This window comes from Ctenopharyngodon idella, chromosome 15 (assembly GCF_019924925.1).
Source record: "Ctenopharyngodon idella isolate HZGC_01 chromosome 15, HZGC01, whole genome shotgun sequence".
NCBI classification, from domain to species: Eukaryota; Metazoa; Chordata; class Actinopteri; order Cypriniformes; family Xenocyprididae; genus Ctenopharyngodon; species Ctenopharyngodon idella.
In genome coordinates this window covers 18,958,317-18,971,013 of record NC_067234.1, presented here as the reverse complement: position 1 = coordinate 18,971,013, position 12,697 = coordinate 18,958,317, and the positions used below count along the sequence as shown (strand labels likewise).

General features: G+C 37.3%; 1 protein-coding gene across 1 annotated transcript; it reads right to left on the bottom strand.

Annotated features, from left to right (window-relative positions):
- Positions 1-1,685: 1,685 nt before the first annotated feature.
- On the bottom strand, positions 1,686-10,627 carry ppm1na (protein phosphatase, Mg2+/Mn2+ dependent, 1Na (putative)). Its single transcript, XM_051862358.1, has 6 exons — positions 10,043-10,627; positions 7,790-8,361; positions 5,626-5,743; positions 5,364-5,478; positions 4,942-5,005; positions 1,686-4,772 (listed from the first exon to the last, which is right to left on the bottom strand). Exons 1-6 carry the CDS (start codon positions 10,443-10,445, stop codon positions 4,743-4,745), a joined length of 1,302 nt encoding a protein of 433 aa, XP_051718318.1. The 5' UTR covers positions 10,446-10,627; the 3' UTR covers positions 1,686-4,742.
- Between the last annotated feature and the right edge of the window lie 2,070 nt (positions 10,628-12,697).

Sequence of the window (12,697 nt, the reverse complement as noted above, 5' to 3'; positions counted from 1 at the left end):
ATTTTATTGAACAGAATTGTCATATGTAGCTCTCTAACAGAGTTCAGTGTAGAGCATTATTGTGAAGGATTATTTCATTATGGTTGTTGTAGCGCTGTGCTGGAATACTGGGTTTATTAATGGGGAAAGCTATAACGTCTTCAGCTAGTCAGTTGTTGAGATCCTTTCCATCTAAACTGGTTATATATATCTCTCATAAGCCTAGTAGTGAATGTTTTATGAGCAGTATGATAACTATATTCATCCGCACAGTCATGCAGAGCCGAAGCACAACCAAAAACAACAATGTTCTTACGCAAAATGTATGTAGTTTTGTTAACTGCTAGCGATGTACCTTTAACGTTTGTTAAATAATGACTAAATTTGTGCTTGACCTGCATGGATGGTTTGCACAGACTTCAAGAGTGAATAAATAAATTATTTAATTACTTAAAATAAAATAAAATAAAAATAAAATAAACTAAAAATAAACTTAAAATAAAATAAACATTAACTGAAATAACATAAAAACCTTAAACTTATTGTATCGTAACAGCTAGTTGCCAAGACATTTTTCATTTTCGATTAAAGTTGAAAAACTAAAATAACTAATACTAAATAAACTAAAAAAAAAACTACAAAAAAAACTTTAAAAAAAACATAAACTATTAAATAAATACTAAAACTTTAAATAAAATCAAAATGAAAAAATAAAATAAAATCTACTTAAAATCTATCAATGATACTAAAGTAAATAACACTCCTATTGATCTCTACCAACTTGATAGCATTCAAATATTTTCAACATCTATTTCAAAATTATTTTAATAAAATTTTAAACTGGGAACTATTTCTTTGCTTTGACAAGCATTGAGATATTTAAAGTTTGCAACAGATTCATGACACATTAGCACAACTATAGTTAATGCATGTTATTTTATGCTACAAGTTTAGTCCTCATGTCAGTAAATTAAACTTTTTTTTTTTTTTACAGTGCTAAAAAAGTATTTCACATGGTTATTTATTAGCGTTTCTTGCTAATGCCACTGTAAGATGAACACTGTACAGTGTGTAAACTATTAACTCTAATCACACAGGCGAAATATTTTGCTGTTGTACTTACCTGCTGCGAACGTCCGGCAGAATACAAGTTCTCTCTGGCTCTGGCGGTTTATTTTCTTTCAGTTTTCAGTTTATTGTTATGATAAACGCACCTTTGGCATTGCCCAGGTTGTTACAATGAAAAACAGGTTAAACTTCAGCGAGCTCAAGCTTGACATTCTTGTTTTGAACTCTCTTTGAACATTAAAGTATGACAGTAATACCAAAGATGAGGTTTAAGTAATTAGTATAGAGGTGTCATGGTCCATGACACTTCAGTAACACATTTCACAGCAGGGATTTTAAAGTCCCCTTTGGACACAAAGTACATGATGCCCCAAACATGATGGACAATGCATCCACTTATCACTAATTTACATATTTAACACAAAGCTATTCATGTATGATTTCATAACAAAATAGACATAAAATGACATGGGGCAGTTCTCTCATACAAAACAGTGGTCCTCATTCACATCATTATTTTTTTATTTGTTGTAAAACTGGTAGGTGTACTCTAGTAAAAAAAATAAAAAAAATAAAATAAAATGAGACAAGTACATTTATAGTTCAAGAACCCTTTATAAAGTTTTACAGATGCTGTGTACAAGTTCAGTTATGTAAGTCTATGTTCTCTGTAAGTACAGAGCTTAACATTCATAAACAAATACAAGAAACATATTTATAATACAATTATACATTGAAGTATCTTAGATATGTTTGTTTGTAAACATGCTAATTGTGAAGTCAACCTGTAACTGCAATGTTACATAAAATTATTTCAGTAGATTTAGAAAAGTGTTACTTAAAAACTAACAAAGTACATTAATTTAAAGGTGATATGTGTGTTTTTAATGATAATGTCTCTCTTAGCTCAGCTACAAGTTGATAGACAATTAAGTAAACCATTTATTATATGATTTTATTTCTTTCGCATTTTAAAGCCACCATGAAATAAAAATGGACATTTTTTAATTTAATACTGAAGTGGTTATTATTAATGATTTATCTGTGCACATCATTATTATTTTTTTTTAAATCATGTGCTCTTGTAATTGCAAATGATAATGATCTAACGATCCAATTAATTCCCAATGGACAAAATTTTTCTCATGCAAGAAGCCACTTTACTTGCTTTAAGCCTGGATATACGTCACAATAGGGAAGAAAAGATGGTTGCAACTTCCATTTCATGCTGACTTGTTCAATAGTCAATCGTCTTAAAGGTGCAATATGTAGGATTTTCTGTCCGCTAAAGGTCGCTAGAGGCCTATTCAAAACAAGTCTTGATGAGGCCAAGTTTGAGCGCGGAATCTTGGGACATGTGGTCTTCACCTCACATCCGGTGGAAAAGAAACGGGATAGGACTCGGGAAGAAATTATGTTCATGGATGCGATTATTAACTTTACTGTAGTATGAAGCAGAGCAGGACCGAGTGTTGTGGGAGCTGAACGAGGCCGCTGGAGCGATTGCAACACACGCCTCGTGAGCAGCGGAACTTTTATTATGCCACAGTCGCCGGCGCTGCTTCCGCTTTTCCGGTCATGAGTATGAGGTAACGCAGCTCTGTTTATCATATTAGATACATTTGAGAGTGTTGAAAATTATGTTATAATGTTACTCTGTGCGTTCGCGCGGTGGCTGCTGGGAGACACTTGTTGCACACTTCAGTAAGCTAGATCGATTTTAGAATATCATGTTAATAAATGCTGGATGGCTTGTGTTGATAAATGGCATGCAATTCATTTTCAAATGTATTATATGATGGAGAAAATTCTTACTGTTACTAAAAATAAAGCTGCATCTGATTATGCTATGTTAGCTACTTCACAAAATAGTATTTTTCTCTGTGGCGTGGTAAAGCATGGTACCAGCAAAAAATCAAGAAAATTAGATTTAAACAATAAGACTAAACGTGTTGAGCTATATAACAATAATTAGTTTTCTGTCTATAAATATATCAAAACAGTTGTTCCCTTGTCTATTAAAACATGTAATATATATTAAAGTGTCTTTGGTGTTTCCATGGTTCCTACAAAATAAAACCGGAAACTGAGGGTAACACGGGTATGACGCCATTGACAGGCGACTCCTCACACATCCCGGAGCCTTGGTTAAAATTGCAATTCTCAAGATTTACAAATAGTTGGAAACATTTGGGATATTGTAAGTACTCAAATGAACAAAATATATAACACTGGCCTAGTGGTTTTTGGATATTTTACTGCAAAATTCTTACATATTGCACCTTTAATGGTCTTTCTAGTCTTACAAGACAACAGTGGTTCAACCAATGGCGTGATTTTGGGGCGGGGAAATCTATTTGTTTGACCAATGGCAATGAGTGGAGTGTTTGAAATAACTGTTATTTTTGATGACACTAGTGATTACACACTTCACCTTAAACAAATGTGAAATCTTTATATGTTTCATTAGAACCTTTCCATGGTGTCAATGTTAAATGCTTTACCTTGAGGCCCTGTTTCCACTAGTGCGTTTTCGTTTTAAAACACATGACTTTTGTTACGGTTACGCCTGTCGTTTACACTACTCCGGCATTTTCGACCCTCAAAAACGTAGACTTTCAAAAACGCTGCAGAACCCATTTTAGTTTGAAAACGCCAGGGTTGCATTTCAGTGTAAACGGACCAAAATGGAGATATTTGAAAATGATGGCGTGGCTGCCCACGTTCACTCTGCGTATTCTTGACGACCGTGTAAACAATAACATGGAGACTGAACTGCAATCTTTGCTGGCTTTGTTGTCACTTTTAGCAGCCACTGTGCAGTTAAACTCTGCATTTTTTTAATACTGCAGCTGCCAACATGCGCAAGAGGCAATGTTTACATCTGTACACGCATGCCCTGTGTGCATGAACGGTCATGTGACATGTCGTGTATTGTAGACGGAGATCGTTTCTGAAACGCTGTTGAAATGCCAGTGTAGACGAGGATCGTTTTCATTTTAAAACAAAAATACACTAGTGTAGTTAGAGGCTTTCGCACCGGGTAGTTATTTTCCCCTATAGAGCCATTTTCATGGTTGCATTTGCACCGCCAGTAGGAACTCTAAAGTGACGTAAGCCGTCCGACAGTGACGTCATTTAAGCGCGGCATTCAACAACGTCAACAACTCTGTAGCGTAAAGTTTGAGAAGTGCCTGGACTTCGGCATCAGTCCATCTATCACCGTTTTCCCTGTTCGTGTAGTTAGGTTGTGGAGTAAGTATATGTAAACTGTGTATTTACAGGGCTTTTTAAAAATAGCGAGTGTCGGTGTTTCGTATGGCATTTATGGTATTCGGCCAATCACTGGTCATTCCTATTGTGCTGGGTTAGACCCTACTCTGAAGTAGGAGCTAATTCAGTCCCTCCAAAAGACGTTCCAAGACCTAAAATCATTCCCAGTTCCTGCAGTGCGAACATGCCAACAAGCGGGTACTGCCGTCGTTCCTCTGGTGCAAAAGCCACTTTTATGAAAGTATTTGATAAAAACACCTCCTGTTTCTATGTGTACAATACACAACATTGATTTAAAAAGGAACAGTTTGGCTAAACAATCTGACCTCTGTAAAGCAGGTGGCACACAAATATCGTCCTCACATGAATTATTACATCTACAGAGATTCAAGGCTTGATTCCATCTTCAGGGGTAACGGCCACTAGGTGGAGTCATCAGATCCGCCAATATCCTTAAATGAAGAAAGAGTATTTTTATCAGCATTTTTATTGATGTTCTTAAAATGAACATTTACCATTTATCTTTAAAGACACCTTAAAATCATATAAAATAAAATGTGGGGGAATTAATAGTTTATTCAGTATGGCTTAAACATATATGTATGAATTTCAAACACATACCATTGGCTCAAGAGATCTAAAGGCTGCTGCATATTTCTGATATGCGGCAATTATGCAATCTCTCCTTTAATATAGAAAAAAAGACAACAAAACAGAGATTGAGACACACACACACACTCACACAAACATGTATCTCTCTTAGTATCTGATCTTGTTTTCTATTAAAATATCTAAACATTCTTAAATCAGAATACATTTACCTGAGCAAAATGACTTAAGTTGAATAAAGTATGATTTAAGTCATTGTTTTCTGAAAAAATGTTTGTGCTTAAACAAGAATAAATATCTGCAAATGGGGTCAGAAAAATTAACTTAATTCAAAGGGTAAACAACCCAATTTTCTGACCCCATTGGCAATTTTGATTTGAAAATCATTTTGCAGTGTATCGTAATATCATATGTTACTGTCCAGTATTACTCACTTGCATGAGATTCCTCCACCTGGTGGGAGGCCGGGAATATTTTCAGATGCCAGAAATTTCATCACATAGAGCAGGTCAGGTTCCTCATCTTTAGATCTGATCACTTGAATGATCTCTAGGCAATGTGAAAGAAAATATACTTTTATGTAAAAAGGTTTGACTTTTATTTAGATGGCTCTTTCATCGAATCTAATTTGTTTTATAATTGTGTCTTATTTATATAATGTAAAACCTTTTATATCGAATGAATTGGTCAAATTACCTTCCACTTTTTGCTCAATGAGCTGCTCTAACTCAGCCTCATGTTGCAGTGCCTCTGGTGTCACCTTGGGGGCGCCATCGAAGCAGATGATGATAATGCTGATGTTGTCTAAACTTCCCTGCAAGATGTGAAGACATTTAAGAATTTAAAATCAATATAATATAATATAATATAATATAATATAATAATGATATTAAAGTAGAACAATAATACTAAAACAAACTAATATGTATAGTGTAATGCATATAAATGTTCACAGGCAGCTAATGTTAGTTATAAAGCAAAGGACCTCTTGACCTGATCGAGTAGCTGCTTTGTAACCCTGAATATCCCTTAACCTGAAGTCTGAGTAACTCGTAATCCCCTCTCGCTCTTTTCTTGTCTTCCTTGTAATCATTCTATTTAAAGAACAGTATCTCCATAGAACAGGTCAAACTGATTCTGTGATGCACTCTGTAAGCTTCCACGCCTCAACATGCAGCATCTCATTATATAATATTACATAACCCAAGTGCCTGTAATCATTTTAAATAACAAAGCAGTCGAAGGTGACAGTGATTCAACAGTAATTCTGGCAATTCAACATTGATTAACATCAGAATGGACTCATCAGAGTTATTCATGCGCTAATGACTAGCATACAATAAAAGCATACTGATGCAGTGATTCTCATATATTTTGGTAGAGTGCTTAGTTTTCTGGTCCATCTACTGTTTGGTTTCACAGAACCAGACTTTTGACTATTGGCATGTTACCAGTGTACATTATTCTCACCAAGAATTACCCACTTAGACAGGGAGAAACATTTAAAGCATCCAACTACAGTTTGTGTTGTTTTATGGGACATTTAGGGGCAGGTAAACCTGAAAACAGTGATAGACCACAATAATATATAGACACTGACACTGGTAATTGATAAAGCAGCAACAGACCCTGCAAACAGTTGTACAACACTGAATAAAAATTGTGTGTAGACTTTGTGATAGAATATCTGTTGAAATATTTTGTAGAAAACAAAACTGGATTACCTACTGTACTCCCTATATCGCCTAAATGTACATCGACCCCATTGACTGCCATAGTATGAAAAAATAATACTATGGAAGTAAGTAGGGCCCTTCAGCTGTTTTGTTACCGGCATTCTCATATGTTCTTTTGTGTTCAGCAGAAGAAAGAAATTCATACAGGTTTGGAACAACTTGAGGGTGACTAAATTTTGTTTTTCAGGTGAACTAATCCTTTAAAAAATCTAAAAAATCCTTGTGTTCCCTTTAGGGGCTTTCGCACTGAATAGTTATAGGAACTCAGTTATAGAAACTAGCCACTAGGATAGTTCCCCGGAAACTAATTTCTCCCCCGGGCCATGTTCCTGGTTGCATTCACACTGGGAATAGGAACTCTGAAGCGGCCGACAGCGGCGTCTTTAAGCTCGGTATTTAGAAACGCTAAAAACCGGTGGATGGAGGATGCCGAGATCGGAGCTGTGTCTGTTGTGTGTCATGGGTTTCGTGATAATGGAGATGGAATGTAAACGCATAATTTACCCGACTGAAAGAGCAAAAAGTGGGGCTGAGAGATGAAATCTCCTATGATACTGAAATATATCATCGAGGCGGAGGAGAGAACACAACCCTGCAGACAAGAGGTAAATGCCATTATCACTGTTTTCCATGTTTGTGAAGTAAATATGTTTACACAGCTTTTTAAAAATGCCGGGTGCCAGTGTTTGACATGCGTTTGACCAGTCAATGTACACTTATGTCACTGATAGTTCCTATAGTGCTGGTTTAGACCCTACTCTGAAGTAGGAGCTAATTTAGTTCCCCCAAAAGGAGTTCCTAGAACTAAAATTGTTCCTAGTTGCTGCAGTGCAAACACGGAAAAATCCGGGTACTTTATAAAGAACCTTTTGTGTAATGTAAAGGTTCCATGGATGTTAAAAGTTCTCAATGGAACATTTGGAGTATTTTCAATGCATTCTAATGTGGTCAACAATGAAGCATACTATTGTTTGAAATGTTTTTCCTATCCAATTAGTATCCTGGTACCTTGCTAAAAATAAAAACCCGTGCACCCTGACTCCAGGACATCAGACAATCTGACTGGAACTTGCAAATTTGGCCATTAGCCAACCCTATGGGATCATCTCACTACTAATACCAACCTTATAGAGGCAGAGGTCAATGACCTGAGCGCAGATCTCCCTCAGATCATCACAGACCTGCAGGCGGTTGCGCACAAACGCACACAGCTCCTCGTTACTGATGGCGTCCCAGACACCATCACATGCCACTACCAGGAACTCATCTTCTGGTGTTCGCTCCAGCTCGTACACCTCTGGTTCAGGTGACACCAGCTGTTCGGTCTGAGCCCTCCATTCCACCTCCTTAAAGTCGAAGTCACCAAGGGCACGGGACACAGCGAGTGAACCGTTGATTCGCTGCAGGGTGACGGAGCCGCCAGCGTTCTGGATGCGCTCTTTCTCGCGTGGGTTGCAAGGTTTGTGGTCCTCCGTGTAGAAGACCACATGACTATTACGGCAAAGGAAGGTCCGTGAATCGCCGCAGTTGATGAAGTAGATGTTTCGTGGAGAGATCATAACAGCGGTTGCTGTAGATCCGCTGTGGTCCCAGCTCTCATTACGGGACAGGGAGTGCATGTGGCGGTCGATGCCGAGGAAGCCATCTCTGATGCCCTCTTTGACATGTTCTACATCCTCATCCACCGTCACACAGCCTGATTATACAATCATATAACAGGGTCAACACAGTAATATCGAAACAAGGTCTTTCTATCTGCCCTGTGCCTTTCACCCTACTTGAGCAAAGCTTGTTACAATCGGAAAGATTTGTTACATGACTTCCAATTAATAAATTACCTTTATATATTGTATATAGACTAAAAATATAAACCTAAATATGTGTAAAACATTGTCTAAAAAATATTTACTTTTTATTAAGTTGCCACTATTTTATCATTTAATAGAATCATATTAGTTGTGATTAAATTCTTAATGCTTAGAAAGCTGATTGAAACTGTAAAAAATAACTTATTAATATATTTATATACTTTTTTACAATCTTTCTTTGAACTTTTCTCCTTGAGCCACATTTGTAAAACCTTACATTACTTTATGTGATTCAAAATCATTGGAAAAACTCATAGTACACAACTAGCTTTAGAAGATAACTAAGCCACTTCATAAGAAGTGCTATTTTGTATTTTTGTCCCATTTCTCTTAGAAAACATGATTTTCGCCCAGTATGAACAAACTGCAGATAGCTAATGTAGTGGTGCTAGCTATGAAAGCATCACTATTAAGATTGCTCATATATTTTCTTAACACAGCGTAAGATATTAAGGCTTGTTTACAGAGAAAGGATAAAAGTGTATTTTGTCTAAAGCCCAAAGTATACTTCACTTTTTACGCGTTCTCGATGGTCGAATTTCATTATCATTAGAGTACGCGCTTACTGTATGTGCACCTCCGGATTTTTGTAACCGCAAAGGTTGCACATGCGCATTTAATTTATGTTTTTGCAGTAATTATTTTATCCACAAGGTGGCAACCATGCCCTGGGAGCGTCGATTCACAAGATAGTTGAAGAAAAACTGCATAAACAGAACAGACCGGAACGCATGCAAGCTACAGCGACAGTGGAGGCCTACATAGACGAGAGATTGTGCTAAGAGGTTAGAAAGTACCCTCATTTGTACAACTATAGCCCTGTGTACACGTACGTGTCAAATGAGGTATACTTTGCAAGGCTGTGCATTCGACTCTAGCGTACGCGTTAAAAAATGTAAAAGTATTCTTTGGGCTTGACCGCACTGGCAGATTTTTCACATTTAAATATTTGTACTTTTTTTTTTTTTTAAGGTGTCTTTGTTACCATGTAAATATACAAATACTTAATGAGTAATATTAATTAACAACACGCACTATGGGGTTAGGGTTTCATCTAGTTGCAATTATAATTAAAAATGTAATTATGCCTAATACTATAGTAAGTACATGTGACGCGAGTGTTATCAAAATATCTTTCACAGTGTTGCATCTCAAGTAAATTTATCTGGATTTTTACCTTGAATTAAATGTCCATCCTAGTTACAGACACGAATGATACCTCACAGTTATTTTTACTTTGCCAATAAGCAACCACCTAGCTGCAGTTAGCTACTTACAACACCCTAGAAACCATCTAGAACACCTTAGTGATGACAAGTCAACAAAGTCATCAGGCAAACTCCTATATTGTGGTGGCAGTCACATTTTCGTCTTTAAATATAAAAATCTAGTTTACATTTCAAAACTGCTGAAAAACACATTATCACTAACTCTTCACATGTACAAATTTCATCCCTTATCCTCAAGACAGTAACAATGAGTGATAATCTACGTAAAATCGGTGAGTACCTGTGTCGAGAATAAAATCCAGCAGGTGTCTGGAGCAGTACTGAGCCACCGTTCTCCCCGCATGTCCATCGTACACGGCAAAATAGCTCCAGTCTGGCAAGGCATCGGTCATCTCTGGCATGCAGGTGTGGGCATCCTCCATCTGGGCACGCCAGCCCTGCATACTGGCCATTGCGTAATTAATGCCCCATTTCGAACCCCCTTCTGCCATATCTTTCTCCAAAATGGGCCTTTCTAGGTAGGGTCTACCTATGTCCTCTTCATTTTCAAAGTAGTCATCATCAGCTCCCGACTCCCGTCGCCCACCCTTGAAGAAGAAGGTTACCATCTTCTCGGTTTCCTTCACCAGCTGCCGCAAGAATGAGGGCACCTCCATGGTGCTGGCCCGCCTGGCAGTTCTCATGGCTACCCGTATCCTCCTTTTCAATCTCCTACTGTTCTTCAAACTCCTCTTCCTGGTCCTCCGAAGCCGATCCAGTGCCTCTCGTTGAGGTTGAGCCAAAAGAGGAGGGACAGTCGCTGGACAAACAGTGTGGTAATGCCTGTAATTAGTTTGGAGTCCTTAATATTTTGTCATCTGTGCAATAGCTCTCTCCTCTCAGTTGTTCCCAATGAAATCCATTGGACTGATATGAAGTCTGGGTGTGTTTATCACTTTTTCCAAGCTGTGTTCTTTCTCTAGCCCACTTCTGATTGGCTAATCTATTTATGTTCACTCATCCTCAGACACCAGTGTTCTGTCTTTCCCTTCATCTGTCGTCTGTACGCCCTCATGTAATCCTTACTTCGTAATGCGCCTGGATTAGTTTGTGTCCATAGATGCACCTGATGAACTACAAGTGTTTCATAATGAGCATCCAAACTGGATGAGTTTGATTTTCACATGCAATATTAAAAATTAGCATTACTGGCACATGGTACATTTATTGAGGGTTTTTGAATGGATTTTTAATAGTGTGTATGTTATGTGGAATATGTTGTAAAATGCATATACTGATGGTGTTGCCCTCTTACACAATGTATTCACTTAGTCATTCAACATTTTGCACCTCTTTTTAAATCAGGACTTTATCCAGATATCATTTTGATGTGCTAATTGCCTAATGGCCAATGACAACCACATGTTGTCTCAAACACTCCTAATCCACTGTAAGTAAACACTGCGTTTCACTGCTTGTTTGAAAGAATAAAATGGCAATCTGAATGATTATATAGCTGGTTAGAATGTCTCTTAAGGTAATTGTCCTTATGAGTAGTAGGAACTGGCCTCCTTTGGGAAGCCTAGTTCTTGGAAGGCTTGCAGATTACCTGTATTTAAGGCGCGTAGGTGTGTGACATTTGGACTTGAGCCATTCATAAACACTGAGAGATTAAAATGAGCAAGGGCATTGCACGACCCTGACATTAAGACATGCATAACTACAATTAGATAGCAGGCACGTCCACTTCTTCAGAAATTCCCTATGCAATATCACACGAGTAGGAGTGCGATATGGCTTTATATCAGCACGGCTGTGATTAGACCATAGGCCTCGTGTGATATTGCATATATACAACAGTTCGACGACACAAGTGTGTAAATAAATATGAAACAACAATGGATTGTCTTTAAAAACCTTCTTTTGTGCGCAAGTACTTCCATCTGCCACGGATTCAAATGTCAAGTTGACAGTTTACAGTAACAGTTGAGCTCAAGCATCAAGTTACTAATTCTAAAATGCCACTTTAGAACTAACAACAAAGTATCGGCTTATTGTATTATGTAGAGTATTATGAGAGAGATTGACTAAGCGAGTGTATCACCTGCATCTGATAGTCTTCAGGTCAATTGTATATTCATAATAAAAAAATCAGTTTTAATGTCTGCTGAGAAAAACGATATCTTTGCTTTTTAACAGTTAAGGGGATTTCCCATGACAGCGCTAGTCAATGCACTTACGTCTTATAAGGTGCTGTTTAAAGTAAAAAAATAAAGTCCTTGTTTCAGGCCCTTTCAATATAAAAGTCTTGGTGTCTGCATCTGAAAGGTTAAAAATTCTGCCTTCAAAGGACGCATTCCAAGGTTGGATGGCATCAAGGCAGGTCCGAATCCAATGTTAGCTTCACTTCCTGTCTCCTGAGATACCTTCATCTGATCGATTTTTGAAGGCAGCATATATGTATCCTTTCGCTGCCTTTGATATCCCACAATCCTGTGCTTTCCATTCTGTGACCGTTGAGCTACAAAAAAAAAAAAATGGTTGGAGGTCAGTTTGTGTGTAAATGTACGTTTTTGACCAACATTACATTTTCCACTTCTGTCACGTTTCCCCAGTCCATCCTTACACTACATTACCCAGAAGCATCTCTCCGGACTTTTAAACACACAAGTTCCCCATTCATTATCAGCATGTTTTTTGTATATAATCCTCAGTTTTGTCACTTCTGTCTCAAGTCTTGCTTTTGACACCTGAAAAGCTAAAATTCATAAAAATATTCCAATTTAAGCTTTGTTGTTTGAAACAAACACACAAAGCCAATGCTAAAGAAAACACACATTTGTTTAATTGGACTTTTGTTCCTTTTGTGACAACTAGCCCTTTGGTTTAGTTTTAATATTACACAGATAAATTATTGCTGTTTTTAAATAATTATAAGAAATAATTATTAAAAGAT